This window comes from Rosa rugosa, chromosome 2 (genome assembly GCF_958449725.1).
Source record: "Rosa rugosa chromosome 2, drRosRugo1.1, whole genome shotgun sequence".
NCBI classification, from domain to species: Eukaryota; Viridiplantae; Streptophyta; class Magnoliopsida; order Rosales; family Rosaceae; genus Rosa; species Rosa rugosa.
Genome location: NC_084821.1, coordinates 72,466,526 through 72,482,082, shown reverse-complemented (window position 1 = coordinate 72,482,082; position 15,557 = coordinate 72,466,526). Strand labels below are relative to the sequence as shown.

Sequence of the window (15,557 nt, the reverse complement as noted above, 5' to 3'; positions counted from 1 at the left end):
TATGCTTTTGTTAGCGAAGAAAACATTAACACACAAACTCATTAACCATTGATAACAATTAATTTAAAATATATGTCGTAGTGCACACTTTGATCGATGTCAATTAGCTTAATTAGCGCGCGATAGCTCCGGAGAGTGCAACTCTAACAAGAGATGCGACAAAAGGCAAATATGTATGACTTGAAAGAATCCCCTTTGCATTCATTCCAGGGCTAATTAGCTCGATTGATTCATTAATTCTATCTTACCATTATGTTAGTTTTGATTCTTGATCACCTGAGAAATAATTATTCCAAGTCGTAATCCATTTTTGGTCTTTTGGCATGCTTGGGAAAGGTAGTTGAAGTGTTGAACAATCAGCTGTCGCTAATATTTATGCGCAACAATTAATTAATTATTGTTGCAAAGTAAGTGTAATGGGGTTACCCACCCAGACAATTAGAGAAAACAAATATACAAATGTGTGTGAGAAAACAAATATACAAATGTGTGTGTGTGTGTGTGTAGGAATGCATACGTGCAACGTACGAATATTCAGAATGTTCATGTTTTCAAACCTACCTAAGCTAACTAGTATCAAATATGGATCAGGTGCTGCTTGTTGATTATTACTGGTATGGAGTGAGACCCTGAGAGGTTTGTCCGAAGACTGAAGGTGAACAATAAGAGATCTATGGACGTGTCTGGGTCGAATGAATTAAATAAGCTGTAGGTATTAATTAGTAAAGTAAAGCGGATTATGTACGTGTCTTTGCCCCTTAAAATCCGTGTTTAACAAAACAATACGTACCAGATAAGAGTAGGCTACCAACCAACAAATTAACTTCCCCTCTAACTTTCCTACTTCAATTCTTCCTTGCCCTCTCTACTCCACCTTCTCAATCTCTCTATAGCACCCTTCTTTTTTCGAAAATAACTTGGTAAATGACCAAAGAAACCCCTTGCCACCAATTTGGAGATGATTATGACAGGCCTCTTGTACGTGATGTTGAGCAATTTTGGGAGGGCAAAAAGGTAACTCTGTTAGGATATTGTTGGTAATCAATATGGAAAATGGATTGCTTATTATAAAACCAATTAATTATATTAAGGAATTGGCTAGCTTTGGAGCGAGGATCCTCCTATATATATGCTATTGTGTGCAAACTAATTCCTGCATCATATTATACGTACGTAAAACAAGCGCAAACAAGATGAGCTCATACTTTTGCAGCAACCACAAGCTTCTGAGGAATAGCATCAACATGTACAACTATAATATCTTCTTCTTCTTCTTCTTCTGCTGTCTCATCACAGTTTCAAGGGCGGATGATCATGATCAAGTAGCAGTGCAGCAGCAAAACCCGTTACACCAGTTACTCTCCAGCCGAAAAGATATGGTGCAGATTGCTGGATATGGAGAAGAGAAGCTTTCTACAGTACTAATTACTGGCTCCGTCCATTGTGAAGAGGCTTGTAGTCTGTCCGATGATCATGAACATCAATCTCATCAGCTTCATCTTCATGCATGGCCTGTGTCAGGTAATCAGTCTAATTCTTATACATATGAGAAGCTTAATTATTTGAATTCTATTTTGTCATGCATATCAACATATATATATGTATGAGTAATGTCATCATATATCTTCATCATTCCAAATACCAGTTAACTGGTTCGTTTTCGTCTATCTCTTTCCCTTATATCTATAGTTACCATATATATATATATATATCTTTGTTCAAGTAATATCATTACTGCATGTGATCGATCGATCATCAGGCTAGATATATTGAGCGTGTCTATGCTCTTATGGAGATGCATCATGCAAATTAATGGTAGGCTACTGGAAAAAGGTCCTAACTAGCTTGAAAATTACTAGGAATTAATTCACTTTCCACTGCTAGCAAAATTGTCGATCATATTGAGAATCAAAACTGAAAACATCGATTAACTTATATCAGTTTCTTGATTGAACCTTAAAAACAAGAATATCGATCTCTTCCACCCGATGTTTGAATCCTTGCAACTCAATCTATGGCTCTATGCATCAATTCTAATAGTCTTGATTCAGTTTGAACAATTCATGTGGGCTAAAAATTTTTGCCATTTTGTTAAGCAACACTTTAACATATTTAATCCATTTCTTTTTTTTGGTCAGATATTCTTTTTCTTTTTTCGAGATTGATTTTGGTAAACTATTCTATCCATTGATAAACATATATGTTTATATATATATTTTTTTGATCGGGGGGTTTAGCGTTTGTTAGCAACGCACACACACCCATAGAGGGTATCCCAGCAGAGCCTTATACTTGGACGGTTGGACCCCAATCGAAAAAAAGAACAACTACTCCTTAAAAACCAAACTCAACTCATCCTTTCTCTAACCCACTTAAACTCCCTGAGAATTCGGTTAGGTATGAATGATCACTTTGCTCTTTCTCTTTTAGTTTGTCATGAAGGTTAGCGAAAAGGGTCGCCCTCGTAGATTCAGAACATTCCTTTCGACATTATTTATATATATGTCAATATTGCATAACTGCTCTTTAAAGCAATCACATAAAAATTTTATGTTCAAGTTGGACCAGTGAAAATCAACGACTCCTAAATGATCTTGACATATTCTATTTCTTTCGGGACAATTCATATGAGGCTTGCGCAGAATGTAGAGTAGAGAAACTGGAACCAGACCTCAGCATATCAGCATCTAACAATTACTCTCGACCTTACAGAAAGCAATTCACAATCAACTTTGATAAACAATCAAGATTAACTTAATATAACTTTAATGCAAAGCAAAAGCATCGTTTTACATTTATGATATTGTTTAATTCTTCGGAATAGGGTCTGTTGAAAACGACCATTCAGCTGAAAAAGAATTGAAAAGGATATATATTTGAACTCAATGCAAGACAATCATGTAATTATAATTTAGATTGACAAACCTTACAGAACACTGCACTTAACTAGAGGCCCAGCATTTTAATTTGACTGCAAATCATGTACTCATTTTGGCTAGTTCAATTCTATATCAGGTGCTGATAATCAGCACCATCATTCATCACCAACATCATTTGGTCTATTTCGAAATCTGCAGGTGCTGTGGTGTCTGTCAATTGCCGTGTGGGTGGGAGAAAAAGGAAATTAAGTCGGTCACAAGGTGTCACAGATGAATATGGAGATTTCATGATTGATCTACCTTCCGATCTACACGCAGTTCCCAACTTGGACAAACTATGTTGTGCAAGAGTTATTCGGGTACCAAAGAACACACAGTGCAAAGCAGCATTTGTAAAGAGGCACAAGGGACTGCAATTATCATCAGTTGGTAATGGTATCAGAACTTACAGTGCTGGAAGGATTAGATTCCAGAATTTGACACCTAAGCCTCCACAAGCATGCATTAAGAAAGCAAGCAACAACAAACAGATGTAATCCCCATTGTTTCGTAGCTAAAGAGCCACAGCTCATCTGGAACGGCGCTTCAGTCACAGCATTGAGATTGAGTGGTTTGAATTCTACTTATCAGATGTATATAGCTAAAAAAAAAAAGTGTGATCACAGAAATCATGTGTGTATAACTTTAAAAATTCATAGCATGAGAGATATCATGCATGTAAAAGCTAAAAACCTCATATTTTGTTGTATATGCCACAGCTTTGGGTCATGAATATCATATAAGTTCGGCAATATGAGATGTGATATCAACCAGCCTTGAGATTTGCCAACATTTTAAGTTAGATGATAAGACTAATGGAATGACATTAACAAAAATCCTAAGAGACATTTGTTCATCATACATAAAAACAACTGACTCACGACTTTAAGCACTCTTCTTCTCAGCTTCAGAAACTACATATCTTGCAACATCAGCGCAGCAGGTGAGCTTATCTGCTTTCTCCTCGGGGATTTCAATGGAGAATTCTTCCTCAAAGGCCATAACAAGCTCCACCCTGTCCAAACTATCGAGGCTCAAGTCCTTCTGGAAATCAGCTGTTTTGGTAACCTGTTTCAAGGGTCACATTGGCATATCAAGTTTCTCACATTCTTATTAAATATTGGCTGAAAATTAAGGTAGTATCAACTATGAAGGTCAAGAATAAGTAAATAACCACAACTCAACATGCTGTGCTGTAGTGGACAAGAGTGGTTGATGGTCTCTCAATTCAAACAAGAACTCACAGAAAACAGAGGGAAAACTAGTGAAAACAAACTAGTAAGAATGAAACAAGTACCTTAGATGACTCGATTTTATCAAATTTCTTCACCAGTCCAACCACTCGGTCCAAAATTTGATCAGTGTTTGTTGACGCACACAGATGGCGACTCAAACATTTAAGCACATTCCCTCTTTCAGCGAGCATCAATTTTTGTGGTGAAGAGCCCATCCTCACAGTCACATGCCACAAGATGGAATTTCGAATGCTTTGCATTTTGAATTACCTGAAAGCAAGCATCAAGAACTCAAATTTATGACAAATGAATAGATGCAAAGCACAGTTCCACCGCTTAAGCCATTAGGTAAAAGTGGAAAGGAGATTTCTTTGCTCTATCAGTGAAAAAGTTGAAACCTTGAATTCAAGATACTAGAGCCAGAATCTCAAAAACTAGTGTATTCTTGGTCGCTTACAACTTGGGTCAGCTAAAACGAGCTCTCAAGTGTCGATATTGGCATTACTCAATGTCGACGAGATAGAGGAAGCAGAAGCAGAAGCAGTGAATTAGATAAAAGTGAAGTGAAGGCGTTAAGAGCTAGTAGAGAGAAGAGACAAACATATACCTAATAAGACTATAAGAGAAAAGGAGACTGATCACTCACGAGGCTCGAGGGCTGCCGCTGTTGGTGTTCGCTGAAAACAAATTCGCGAAACAAAGGTTTGGCTGCTTTCCCCGTTTTTCAGGTCTCGCTTTGCTTTTTATAGAGTGGATGCTCAGATAGGCCGGCCTGCCACCCAATCTAATCTATCTAATCTATACCCCCTCCTATATATGAAAAGCCCAACATACATAATAACAAAGTCGATTTTTTTTTCTTTTCTTTTTCTTCTAAATCTATGATTACCTAAATCGATCACAAATGACAGTTTTTCTTCATAGTTGATGACTGTTTTTTTTTTTTTTTCCTCTGTTCTATAGAAAATATTTTCATTCAACATCAAGTCATCAACTATCAACAATACCAAATGCACTTTCGGTGAAACACGCAAGTTGATTTGATGTACGAGACAAAAGACTCGTAGTATATGTTAGTGTAGCTATGCAGTGTATAGGCTAAATCGAACCATCATTCGGACTATGAAGGTGCTCCCTACAACAGGAAATCATTGTCTAAAGACTCGCTCTTCCACAACAAAGATTCAAGAAAATTCAGAGCAATTCTCAATATAGAAAAATATCGTCGTATTCATAATTATGAAATCCTAAAACATCAAGATTCAAGAAAATTCAGAGCAATTCTGAATATAGAAAAATATCGTCGTATTGAAATCCTAAAACATCAAGATTCATTGCACGAGCTCATTGGGCAATATGAAATTTAAAACTTTACTCACTAAAGTATCATTAAAAATAAAATTAGATGGAAAAAAAGAGACGGTACACAATTCTTAAAATCTTTTTTACACTAAATTTCATTTCCTCCAAGCAACTAACAAATTAAAACTAATAGATTTGATAAGGGAAGTGTTAAGAGATAGAAAAACCCTAGCTCCACAAAACTCGGACTGTTTCTTGGTCTTGGGTTTGCAAAGTTTTCTTCTTGTCCGGTGGCGCCCATGGGCGGCGGTGGCTCGCCTCGCTGGCTAGTGGCTGCTGCCGGACGGGAAATAGAATACTAGCGGCCTGGGTGCTTCTTGGAGAAAGGTTCTGGCTTGGTTTCGAACTGGATGGCTTTGGCAACATGCTCCGGACAAGGTCTTGGGCTCGGTGGGCAGCTGTACAACGTGGGTCGAGCGACGTCGAGGCACCTCCCTGCTGGATGATGGTGATGGAGGAACTGAACGGTGGCAGCGATGGCTGGTTGGCCTGCATCAGACTGGTTTTGGTTTCAGCGTGGCTTGCTCGGACTTCGCTGGGTGGCAGCGGGATTTGGGCGAGGGGTTGAGGCGACGAGGTCTGGCTGTAGGTGGCGGCGGCGGGGGCTAGCGTTTGGTTTTTGCGGCGGCGGCAGTCGGCTTCGAGTTGAGGCAGTTGACCATTGACGCTGAGGATGGTCTGGGCTGGAGTCAAACCCTCCTTTGTTTGGGCCGGTGTTTGGGCTTCTTTCTTGGGGCTGTTTGGTCTGCTATGTTGGGCTTGGTTTTTTTTGACCTAGGCCCAACTCTATGTTAGTAGCTTTGTTTACTTTCAATAATTCCCTAAGTTTTTTTAGGGAGCTCTATTTCCTTTGTTTTTAGGGTAACTGTAAGTTTTTGGGCTTGCTTATTTACTATGTTTTTTCATAGTCTGTAGGCTTGCTTGGATAAGTGAGCATGTGTACCGTCAAATGATCGGACCTAATCTATGTATCGCTGTGATTTTTCACAAACTCTTTATCTACCCAGAGATGGTAGATGGAGGATTTCTGGCCTGAGTATTAATATATATCGACATGAAATTCTTCAAAAAAAAAACAAATTAAAACTTGATTGTGGATGGGTTTCATTGTTGTTGTTTGTGTGTGGCTTGCGGAAAAGAAAGAAGAAAGAAGAGACTTTGTCAATAAGAGAGAGAGAGAGAGAGAGAGAGAGGGAGAGGGAGATGACGTGAAGAGCATCCCCCCATAAAACCAACACCATCATTGGGCCACCAATTCGATCGATCCTCCAAACTCGTCGGGGATTAATTTTGTATTATTACTCATCATCATTCAACTAATTACGAATTACACACAACCCCTTTTTCACTTTCTTCTTTACTCCTCCTCCTCCTCCTCCATCTGCCCCCCTTTTTCCCTCTCTCTCTCTCTCTCTCTCTCTGCTCTCTGCTCTCCCCATGGCCCCTTTTCCCTCCTTCAATTTCTCGCTTTGATTCCCCCCCTTCTCCTTCTCTCTCTCTCTGTATTCACTTTCGGATTCCAATTCTGTCTGCACAGTTTTCGAATTCCAATTACAATTTTGTGGTCTGGCTGCTGCCCTTGTTGGGATTAATTGTAACAGAATCTATCGTGGTAATGGGGAATGTGAATGGGAGAGAAGATGGCGGCGGAAGCCCATCGGCGGCGGCGGCCGAGGAAGAGGCCGGTGGCGGGACCTCCCAGGAGGGTCATCACCCCCTTCCGCCTCCACTTGGCACCGGCGGAGGCCGTGGCGGAGGCGCGGTGGCTGAATTGATGGGTCAGTCACCTCCTCATAGCCCTAGGGCTACTCACTCCCCTTTGATGTTCACTCCCCAAGTCAGTTCCTTTTTCCTAATCTCTCTCTTTATTATATGAATTCCATCTGCTTCTGCTTTTGTGATTCCTCTATATAGATTTAGATTCTACTCCACTGACTTCAAATTGCTGCTCTTATGCTTCTTCAATTTAACACCAAATCACTGTTTTATTTCTCTTACAAGCTCCTCAGTTTTGTGTTGATGCAATTTCATGTTTCTTTGTTTTAAAGCTTCTATCTTGGGTCCCCATAACTTTATCATCATGCAATCTGCTATCTTTGACGCATTGCCTGTGTGCTTCTTTGTCAGAAGCCTCTGTTAGGAAATTTAAAATGGTCGATTCCTACCCGAATTGGCAGGTTCATTATTCCCCTTAGATTCAAAGTTTTTTTTTTTTTTTTTTTTTTACATGAATCTAGCCCTCTATGTACTACTTGCCTCTAATACTAGAATATTACCATGATTCCCATTGAAAACCCTTTTTCCCTCAGATTAATAGATACAAATCTAGCCCCTGCCTCCACTAGTACTGTACTACCCAGCTCTAACACTGGAGTTTGCTTCAAGTCCCCTTGAACTCCCTTTTGATACAATTAACTGTTAACCTCTTGGTAATCTGTTGTTATCTTGAAGGATATATGATAATTAGATTCTTGTTGTCTTATTGTTTATCTATGGTATTTATTCCTTTGTTCAATTCTAATTTTTCTTCTTTTTCCAGGTCCCCGTTGTTCCGTTACAAAGACCTGATGAGATGCAGATCCCAAACCCCTCATGGATGCAGACTTCAGCATATGAAGACATCTCCTGTGAGCAAGGAATTCCAACCATGATTACGTGGGGCTATGGTGGGAAGGACGTAGCTGTGGAGGGATCATGGGATGATTGGAAGACAAGGTTCCAGGAAAAAAAAAAAAAAACAAGATTCTTTAGATTATCCTTTTAGTTTTCACTGCATGGACTCCTGCCCAAGTTTTTACGTGCAATTTGTTTTTTCAGGTTGGCCTTACAGAGATCAGGGAAGGACTTCACTATTATGAAAGTACTGCCATCCGGTGTTTACCAGTATAGGTTTGTTGTTGACGGGCAGTGGAGGTGTGCTCCAGACTTGCCTTTGGCCCAAGATGATGCTGGAAATTCTTACAATCTTTTGGACTTGCAGGTAATTATTGCCATATCTTCTTAGGTTAACACATATGAATATGAATATGAATATGACAGTCCCATTAATACCATATGTTGGTTTGAAATTGAAAACAGGAAAGCTGTGAGTGATACGAGTATGACAGCCCTAGTATAGAATGCTTGCATATATTTATGATCTAATTAAGAGCAAGAAAACTGCTAGCCAGACCAGATTAATAGCATAACCTTGTCTTGAGATTCGACCAGGGATTAATATTTATAAACTTCTCTACAGAGTTCAATCTTCTATAGCAGTAAACTAAGAGCTAGGTCCAACATAGAGATTATAATCATCATTCAGATATTTCATTGCTTTTTGTGTATGAATTCCGTTAAAATTTGACTGAGACTTTTTTAGCATACTGGCTAGATTTTTTTCTTTAAATCCAAGTGCTCTACTGTTCTTGATTTTGTTTTCCTTTAGCTAAGATTCCCTGATTGACAGTAGTTTTTCCTCATGATATCAATATAATATATGTATTTTCATACCCTCGGTATTAACATGAATATTCAACTTAGATGGACTGGTTGTTCACCTTCATTGTTCTCCTATCCAGCGTCTTTTCATACAGTTTTCATCCGAAATTATTGAAACAAATGAAAAGAAATGATGTATTAAAAGGTCTTATTACCAGAGATCTTCGTCTCTTCCAGTGAGTTTTAATAGGCCCTTTTCCTTCACGCGTTGGCCTTAGGTAGTGAGTTTTGTCCTTTCTCAGAACCCAAGCATCTGTTACTTTTCAGGAAAAAAGGGAGAAGAAAAAAAAAATCAGATAATAAATGGCGTTCAATTGAAAACTTAGGCATGCATGCATACTTAGTAATGGAGAAAGTTTAATCCAAAGTAGTTCTGTAACATCAAAAGAAATACTGACCTCGTTGAAAATAGAATAATGATAAACTGTTATGCTAGTTGTAGCTTTGAACCACTTCTCTAAACGCATGTGGTAAATAAGTTTGTGTATCTTTTAATTGAAAACGCACATTCATTTGAGGACTTGACCCATACAAAAAAGTATCAGTGATCAAAATTTGTTGGGAAACTATGGTTGGATGCTTGAGTCCTTGAAGCTAATAATATTGGTTTATTGTGCAGGATTATGTTCCTGAAGACATTGGAAGCATTTCTGGTTTTGAACCTCCCCAGTCTCCTGACTCGAGTTATAGCAACATGCAACTTGGATCTGAAGATTTTGCGAAGGAGCCACCATTGGTACCTCCACATCTGCAGATGACGCTGCTCAATGCCCCAGCATCTTACATGGAGATGCCGCCTCCTTTATCAAGACCTCAACATGTTGTACTTAATCATCTATACATGCAGAGAGGGAAGAGTGGCCCATCTGTGGTCGCACTTGGCACAACAGAGAGGTTTATAGCAAAGTATGTGACAGTTGTTCTCTACAAGTCTTTGCAGAGATAAACATACAGAACGACTATCGTGGACTCGATAGATCCCTTTTATGTGGTTAGTTTATATGAATTTGAAAGTGAAGCCATTTTATGGCTCAAAGTATGTTGAGGAAGGATACCAGGTGAAACTTGAAGATTGTATTTTCACGCAGTGCCATTGCTTAATGACCATTGATCCAACTGCTTTTACATGGAGACTCGTACTTGCACTTATTAACCGTTCAGTTCTTTCACTTGAGTTTTTGTGGAGGAAAATTGAGATTCTTTCCAATGAACTGTTTGGCGACTCTTTTCGATTGCTTTTACGTCTTTATGTTTCCTTTGACATGATCATGGATCATCAAATTCGTTTTCATAACCTCTTAATTAGATGGGTAGTGGTCATATAGAGGGGGGGGGTAGGTAATAAGTACGATGCCAGAATTAAGACGAATCCATTACACATGTTGCAATCTATACTATTTGCCAACAAGGATAGCTAACCTACCTTTGACAAAGTCACAGACCCAGTAATTATCTTGTCCTCCTTTTTAACACAACTTTATCAAACGTTAGCTTTTCAGGTAAAAATTGTCAATTTCACTAAATGAAATGTAAGATTGAAGTCGTACTCAATGCATTATGGTTCAGTAAATTGGAGGTAGTAGAAGGGTAACAAATAAAGAAGAATGATATGATAAAGTGAGAGCCTCCAAGTAATTCTTGAATCTTGACCATCACATACAAACAAAACCAAATTATTGTGAGCTTCGTTCGAATATAGGAGTATTGACTAGGAACCATTTATAATTTTTTTCTTTCTTTTATTTGATTTCCTATTCTTTCTCAACTGGTGGTTGCATTTGAAGAGGTAATCAAATTTCTTAGCTAATGCTATCAGGGGCGGATCCAGAAATTTTTTTCAGGTAAGGCAAGTCAATGGCAGGGGGGAAGGGAGGAAAATTAGACAGAAGCTGCAGATTTTGGAGGCAATTGTGAAGATTTTGCCTTGGTTTTGCCCTGTTTTTGCCTTGATTTTGCCTAATTTCTGCCATTTTCTTCCACAATTCACCTTGTTTTGCCCTATTTTTGCCATTTTCACATCCCTTGCCTACACCAAATCAATGTGAAATCAAAAATCCAGTCTAGGCAAGTGCCCAAGCTGGGCTCTATGTGGATCCGCCCCTGAATGCTATTGTCTATATTGGTCATCACAGTCCTGCTCAGAGTTGGAAGAAATCTTTACCCCCAGCTGCTAGTCATGCGTTACTGTTTGATGATTTAGGTTTTGGTTGTGAGCTTCTTTCGAGTATAGGTGTATTGACTAGGAACCATTTATAATTTTTTTTTCCCTTTTATTTGATTTCCTGTTATTTCTCAACTGGTGGTGCTGAAAATCTATGGAATTTTTAAATGCAAAAGTTAAAAGAGAAGATGGAACAGAAGCTCAACTGAAATCAGAAATAACTAATAGCAATTCATTTCCTCTGAAAGAGAAACTTCATCTGTTGAATATCAAAGTAGGAGACCAACCCTTCCCTTTACAAGAGTATGCACGTAAGTGCAAACTCTCACATTTGCAATCCACTTCTCCATAACTACAACTTTCCTTCCTCAGCTTTGAAGATTCAAGCACTTATGCCTACGTTTCACTGCTATATGTATCTAGAGCAATTAAAAAACCGGACATCCTTTGACTATAATGCCTGGTGCAGTAGGGCATGATGCCAAAGGGCAATGATCAAGTTCATTGCCCCACCAATGGACAAGAATGTTGTTGTTCTGCAACGTAAAGAAGATTAAGACACCCATGAAAGCTGTCCCGGCATCCAATGCTGCACATAGAACATAGTTGTACTTCTGCCACCAACGCTTGTGGTATTTGAAGATGAAATAGTTGAAGATAGCTCCAGTGATGAGCCAGCTTGCTATGTTGGTGGGAGTTGCTGGTGGCAACCCAGCAAAGCCGTAAAGAATGACTGGCATGTTGATCAGCGGAATCCATTTCTTGTCGGGGAAGATTTTGCTCAACACCCAAATAGGAACTGGCAAGATAGCTCCGACGAGAAACAGCCACACCAAGTTCCTATACAGTCCTCCAGGTCCAAACAGTCGCCTTGGTCCAATCAGGCCCCATATAACAGAAGCATCAAAGGTGACTCTGTATTTAGGACAAGTCCATGGACTGTCGGTGGGGAGTACTTCAGTGTCGCATATGTTCTCAATGCCCTCCAACATCCACCATGCAACTGCAAGGTTCACAACACCAGAAACCAGAGTTCCCACCAGCTGGAGACAAACCAAAAAAGAAAAGTGGATAATAAGTTTTGGGAACAAAATCAAATGCCAAGCATATAAAACTTTTGAGAGATGAAAAAGACCTGAGCTGTGTACATGCACCGAGGTGGAATCTTCATATAGACCCCGAGTTTAAGGTCAGACAAGAAAGAGAGAGCATGGACAGTGCTGATTCTTCCATAGATTTTGAAAAGCAGGTTTGCTATGGGTTTTCCTGGGAGCACATAACCAATCATGAACTGTGCTATAATGTCAAATCCAGGTTGCTGCAGGAACATGAATCAAAGATGTTAGAACGAATGATATGTCACAATTTGTTATAACTACGAACTAAACAAACACTCTCAAGTCTCAGATTACGTACTTGGTTGGTGGTTGCTTGAATGACCCCAACTGGGAGAGTGACAATGAAAGACAAAACAAACGCGAAGATCATTCCCCACCATGCCAGCTGCACAGTTTCTCTCCATACAAAAGACATGAGCAGGGAGAGGGCAACGCTAAAAAAGAGTATGATGAGGAACCACCATTCAGGCACGTGCTTGTAGCTTTGCATCAATTTTTCATGGATATCCATTTTTGCATTATTCACTGCTGATTTGCTTTGCTTCAAAATAGCACTAGCAAAACAAAATCATGCACAACCTTATTAGCATGGCAACAGTATGTACTATAAACTAAGAAAGGAGAAGCTATGTCATTGTGATGTATGTCTTTAAGTTTAGAATTGAGCAAGCATACCCGCCATGAAAGAGTGCCACGTGAATAAGGGTTGCTGAAAATCTTGCAAATCCTGATCCAATGGATAAAGCGAAAAGAGGGCTAAGATAGAGCTTCCCATAATTATCATAAGCATCAATGTCAAGCTCTAATTGTGGTGTCGTGATCTTGGTAGTGTCATATTTAAGGCCTTTATTGGTGAATAGCTGGTTGGAAAATATAGGAAACTTTTGAGCATCAAAAGTGTTATACTTCCAGTAGCACAGAGGGAGAATTATGTAGATGAAGATGGCAAAACCAACTCCGACGTTGAGAATGGAAACCCAAGGTGTGACGAGGGGGTTGCCGTGATAAGCTGAAATGCCAGCCCAATCGAGGGTAAAGGCACCAATCCCAAGTCCCTTGTAACCTGAGCCGATTTGCTGAGCCGTGATACTGTGTGGCCATGCCCAGCAGACCCATGAGAAGAATGTCAAGATTTGGAAAAGATAGCCAGGGAACAAATAATAGAAAAAGCTGGCTGCAAAGGCAAACAGGAAAAATTTCATCCGTGTCATGCCTTTGGCTTTATGCTCCTTCTCATGGAGTGCCCTGTAAAAATCACAGCAAGAGCATCAAAATGATATGAGTAGAGCAGTAACAACATACATTCAAATTCCCTACTTTAATTTTGCCTTGACCGTCAAACAATTGAGAGTTTTAAGAAAGGACTTTGATCATGATCCTTTATTTTCACGATTGTAGCGTTATGCGTTGCGAGGGAATATTATCAGGCAAAAGACTCGGAATGAAAAACAGATTCTCAACCATTGAACCAGTACTTAGCTTATGACTTGTAGCATCATTTCTCACATGGCTTATGACTTCATCCATTAACAATAAAAAAGATAAACTTTTACAAAAAAAGATGCAAGTGTAGACATATCATTCCCATATCTTAAAAATCTAGTTGATCTGATGCAGTTCGGTTGATTTATTTATTTTCTTTCCTAAGTACTGCTCATTCACAAACATATTCGGAGAAAGACATGCTCAACCAGTAGAATTCAAAAACAATAAGAAATTGTTAAAGGGCAAAGTTATCAACTTTAAGCTATTATTCTAAACTAGTTAGAAACCAAAGGAAACATCGATCGACCAAGTTAATTAAAGCACAGAAAGAAGTCCTACCTAAACAGAGAAACCTGAGCAACATTTGCAGGCCACCACATTTCAACGGGGTCAACCAGGTACCTCCTCAGCAATCCAGCCCATCCATACCCAATCATCTGCAAGTCATCAAAGCCCACAAATAAAATAAAAACGAAAAAAAAACTAGGAAAGCTGATAAAAACGAAAACATATTAGGCAAAAAAAAAAAAAAAAAAAAAATCTATGGTCTATTCCGTGATGCAAAATTTGGTATTTGTTGACAATTTGTTTATTTGAAAAAGACCACCATTGACTAATTTTTTAATTTAGACAGAAAATATTAGAGATTAATGCAGAGCATTCTGTCAACCTCGGCGGTTGAACACTCATCGTCCAAAGCCAAACAAAGAAGAGCAACCCCACACTTATCATTAATCATGGGTATCTGCTCCTAACCTCAAATTCCAAAACCTCTATCCAGTAAAATAAAAATGAAAATAAAGAAATGAACTTTGATCGGAGGTACCTGAGAGGTCAAGACAATGAAGAGACCACAAAGAAAACTCAAGCTCTGGTGGTAATAGGCCTTCATAACGGTGATGGCACCGGTGGAATAGGCATCACCTCCGCCACCTGAGAACCCACAATTGGCGAAAATGGTGATGACGACATGCTCCTTCATGTTGAAGGGCCCTGGATTCAAGTTGAACTTAAAGCCCATCAGATTGAAGTCCTTGTTGGGCAGAATTTTGGCCATGAACTTTCCGATGGGCAAGACAGCGATTTGCATGAGAATGGCGGAAATGGCGAGGGGCTGAGTGCGGTAGCTGAAAAAGGTGTTGAGGAATATGAGGATGGTGCATGAGGTGATGCCCAGGAACCAAGTCCGGAATGTCATCACCGGCAGTGAAGGATCGTCGGTCTCCGGCACCACCAGCGCCACCTCTTCGATTTCGCATGTTCGGGTCTCTTCCTCGGAGTCAGCGCCGTTGGTCTTCTCGGGATCGACTTTCGACGCCATTGATTTGCGTACTTAATTAATTGTGAAAACGAAACAGCCAACAGAGACAGAAAACCAGCTCTGTACTCTTGTTACCTCAGGAAAAACAAGAGAGAGAGAGAGTCCCTCTCTATTATCCAAGACTATGGCTTCAAATTCAAGTGGCGAGTTAACCCTCCCTCTTGAGTTATATATACAAACTCGTCTTCTCCTCCTCTAAAACAAGAAGAAGAAGAAGAAGATGGCTCCCCTCCTTTCCTCTCTGACATTTCTGCCCTTCCCTTATGCCACGCCTCCTTTTGGGTGTCCATAACAAATTAACAACTCACACTACTATTATTGCTTCATAATTATGTCTAGTGTGACAAAAACAACGTTACATTATTGTATTACAATAGTGAGGGAATTTTATGACATTCTTTAGGGTTCCTTAATATACATTAGTTTTTATTCTTGAAGGGAGTGTTAAGAAGATAAAGCATTCCATAGGCTATAGCA

At 39.4% G+C, this 15,557-nt stretch overlaps 4 protein-coding genes across 7 annotated transcripts; 2 read left to right on the top strand and 2 right to left on the bottom strand.

The window, feature by feature from the left end:
• The first annotated feature begins 1,146 nt into the window (after window positions 1-1,146).
• LOC133730028 (uncharacterized) lies at window positions 1,147-3,684 on the top strand. Its single transcript, XM_062157674.1, has 2 exons — window positions 1,147-1,521; window positions 3,078-3,684. The coding sequence occupies exons 1-2, from the start codon at window positions 1,194-1,196 to the stop codon at window positions 3,413-3,415; spliced, it is 666 nt and encodes a 221-aa protein (XP_062013658.1). The 5' UTR covers window positions 1,147-1,193; the 3' UTR covers window positions 3,416-3,684.
• Window positions 3,592-4,956, bottom strand: LOC133730029 (acyl carrier protein 3, mitochondrial). 4 transcript variants are annotated; one of them, XM_062157675.1, is made up of 3 exons: window positions 4,800-4,956; window positions 4,216-4,423; window positions 3,592-3,986 (listed from the first exon to the last, which is right to left on the bottom strand). In XM_062157675.1, exons 2-3 carry the CDS (start codon window positions 4,411-4,413, stop codon window positions 3,804-3,806), a joined length of 381 nt encoding a protein of 126 aa, XP_062013659.1. In that variant the 5' UTR covers window positions 4,414-4,423; window positions 4,800-4,956; the 3' UTR covers window positions 3,592-3,803. The 4 variants fall into 4 exon arrangements, with proteins under 4 accessions (XP_062013659.1, XP_062013661.1, XP_062013660.1 ...); XM_062157677.1 differs by having other exon boundaries at window positions 4,761-4,935; XM_062157676.1 differs by lacking the exon at window positions 4,800-4,956 and adding an exon at window positions 4,552-4,753.
• A 1,790-nt stretch (window positions 4,957-6,746) lies between these two features.
• On the top strand, window positions 6,747-10,126 carry LOC133730027 (SNF1-related protein kinase regulatory subunit beta-2). The gene is made up of 4 exons (XM_062157673.1): window positions 6,747-7,352; window positions 8,055-8,230; window positions 8,333-8,495; window positions 9,615-10,126. Exons 1-4 carry the CDS (start codon window positions 7,131-7,133, stop codon window positions 9,939-9,941), a joined length of 888 nt encoding a protein of 295 aa, XP_062013657.1. The 5' UTR covers window positions 6,747-7,130; the 3' UTR covers window positions 9,942-10,126.
• A 1,236-nt stretch (window positions 10,127-11,362) lies between these two features.
• LOC133730024 (oligopeptide transporter 3) lies at window positions 11,363-15,344 on the bottom strand. Its single transcript, XM_062157669.1, has 6 exons — window positions 14,586-15,344; window positions 14,099-14,196; window positions 12,950-13,519; window positions 12,573-12,828; window positions 12,292-12,474; window positions 11,363-12,199 (listed from the first exon to the last, which is right to left on the bottom strand). The coding sequence occupies exons 1-6, from the start codon at window positions 15,078-15,080 to the stop codon at window positions 11,585-11,587; spliced, it is 2,217 nt and encodes a 738-aa protein (XP_062013653.1). The 5' UTR covers window positions 15,081-15,344; the 3' UTR covers window positions 11,363-11,584.
• Window positions 15,345-15,557: the final 213 nt, after the last annotated feature.

Coding starts and splice junctions, on each gene's coding strand:
- LOC133730024 (XM_062157669.1), bottom strand. CDS start 15,080: ATGGCGTCGAAAGTCGATCCCGAGAAGACCAACGGCGCTGACTCCGAG. Junction 12,829..12,949: donor GTGGCACTCTTTCATGGCGG/GTATGCTTGCTC, acceptor TTGTTTTGCTAG/TGCTATTTTGAAGCAAAGCA. Junction 12,200..12,291: donor GGTGCATGTACACAGCTCAG/GTCTTTTTCATC, acceptor GTTTGTCTCCAG/CTGGTGGGAACTCTGGTTTC.
- LOC133730027 (XM_062157673.1), top strand. CDS start 7,131: ATGGGGAATGTGAATGGGAGAGAAGATGGCGGCGGAAGCCCATCGGCG. Junction 7,353..8,054: donor CTTTGATGTTCACTCCCCAA/GTCAGTTCCTTT, acceptor TTCTTTTTCCAG/GTCCCCGTTGTTCCGTTACA. Junction 8,231..8,332: donor TGGGATGATTGGAAGACAAG/GTTCCAGGAAAA, acceptor TTGTTTTTTCAG/GTTGGCCTTACAGAGATCAG.
- LOC133730028 (XM_062157674.1), top strand. CDS start 1,194: ATGAGCTCATACTTTTGCAGCAACCACAAGCTTCTGAGGAATAGCATC. Junction 1,522..3,077: donor TCATGCATGGCCTGTGTCAG/GTAATCAGTCTA, acceptor CGAAATCTGCAG/GTGCTGTGGTGTCTGTCAAT.
- LOC133730029 (XM_062157675.1), bottom strand. CDS start 4,413: ATGCAAAGCATTCGAAATTCCATCTTGTGGCATGTGACTGTGAGGATG. Junction 3,987..4,215: donor ATAAAATCGAGTCATCTAAG/GTACTTGTTTCA, acceptor CCCTTGAAACAG/GTTACCAAAACAGCTGATTT.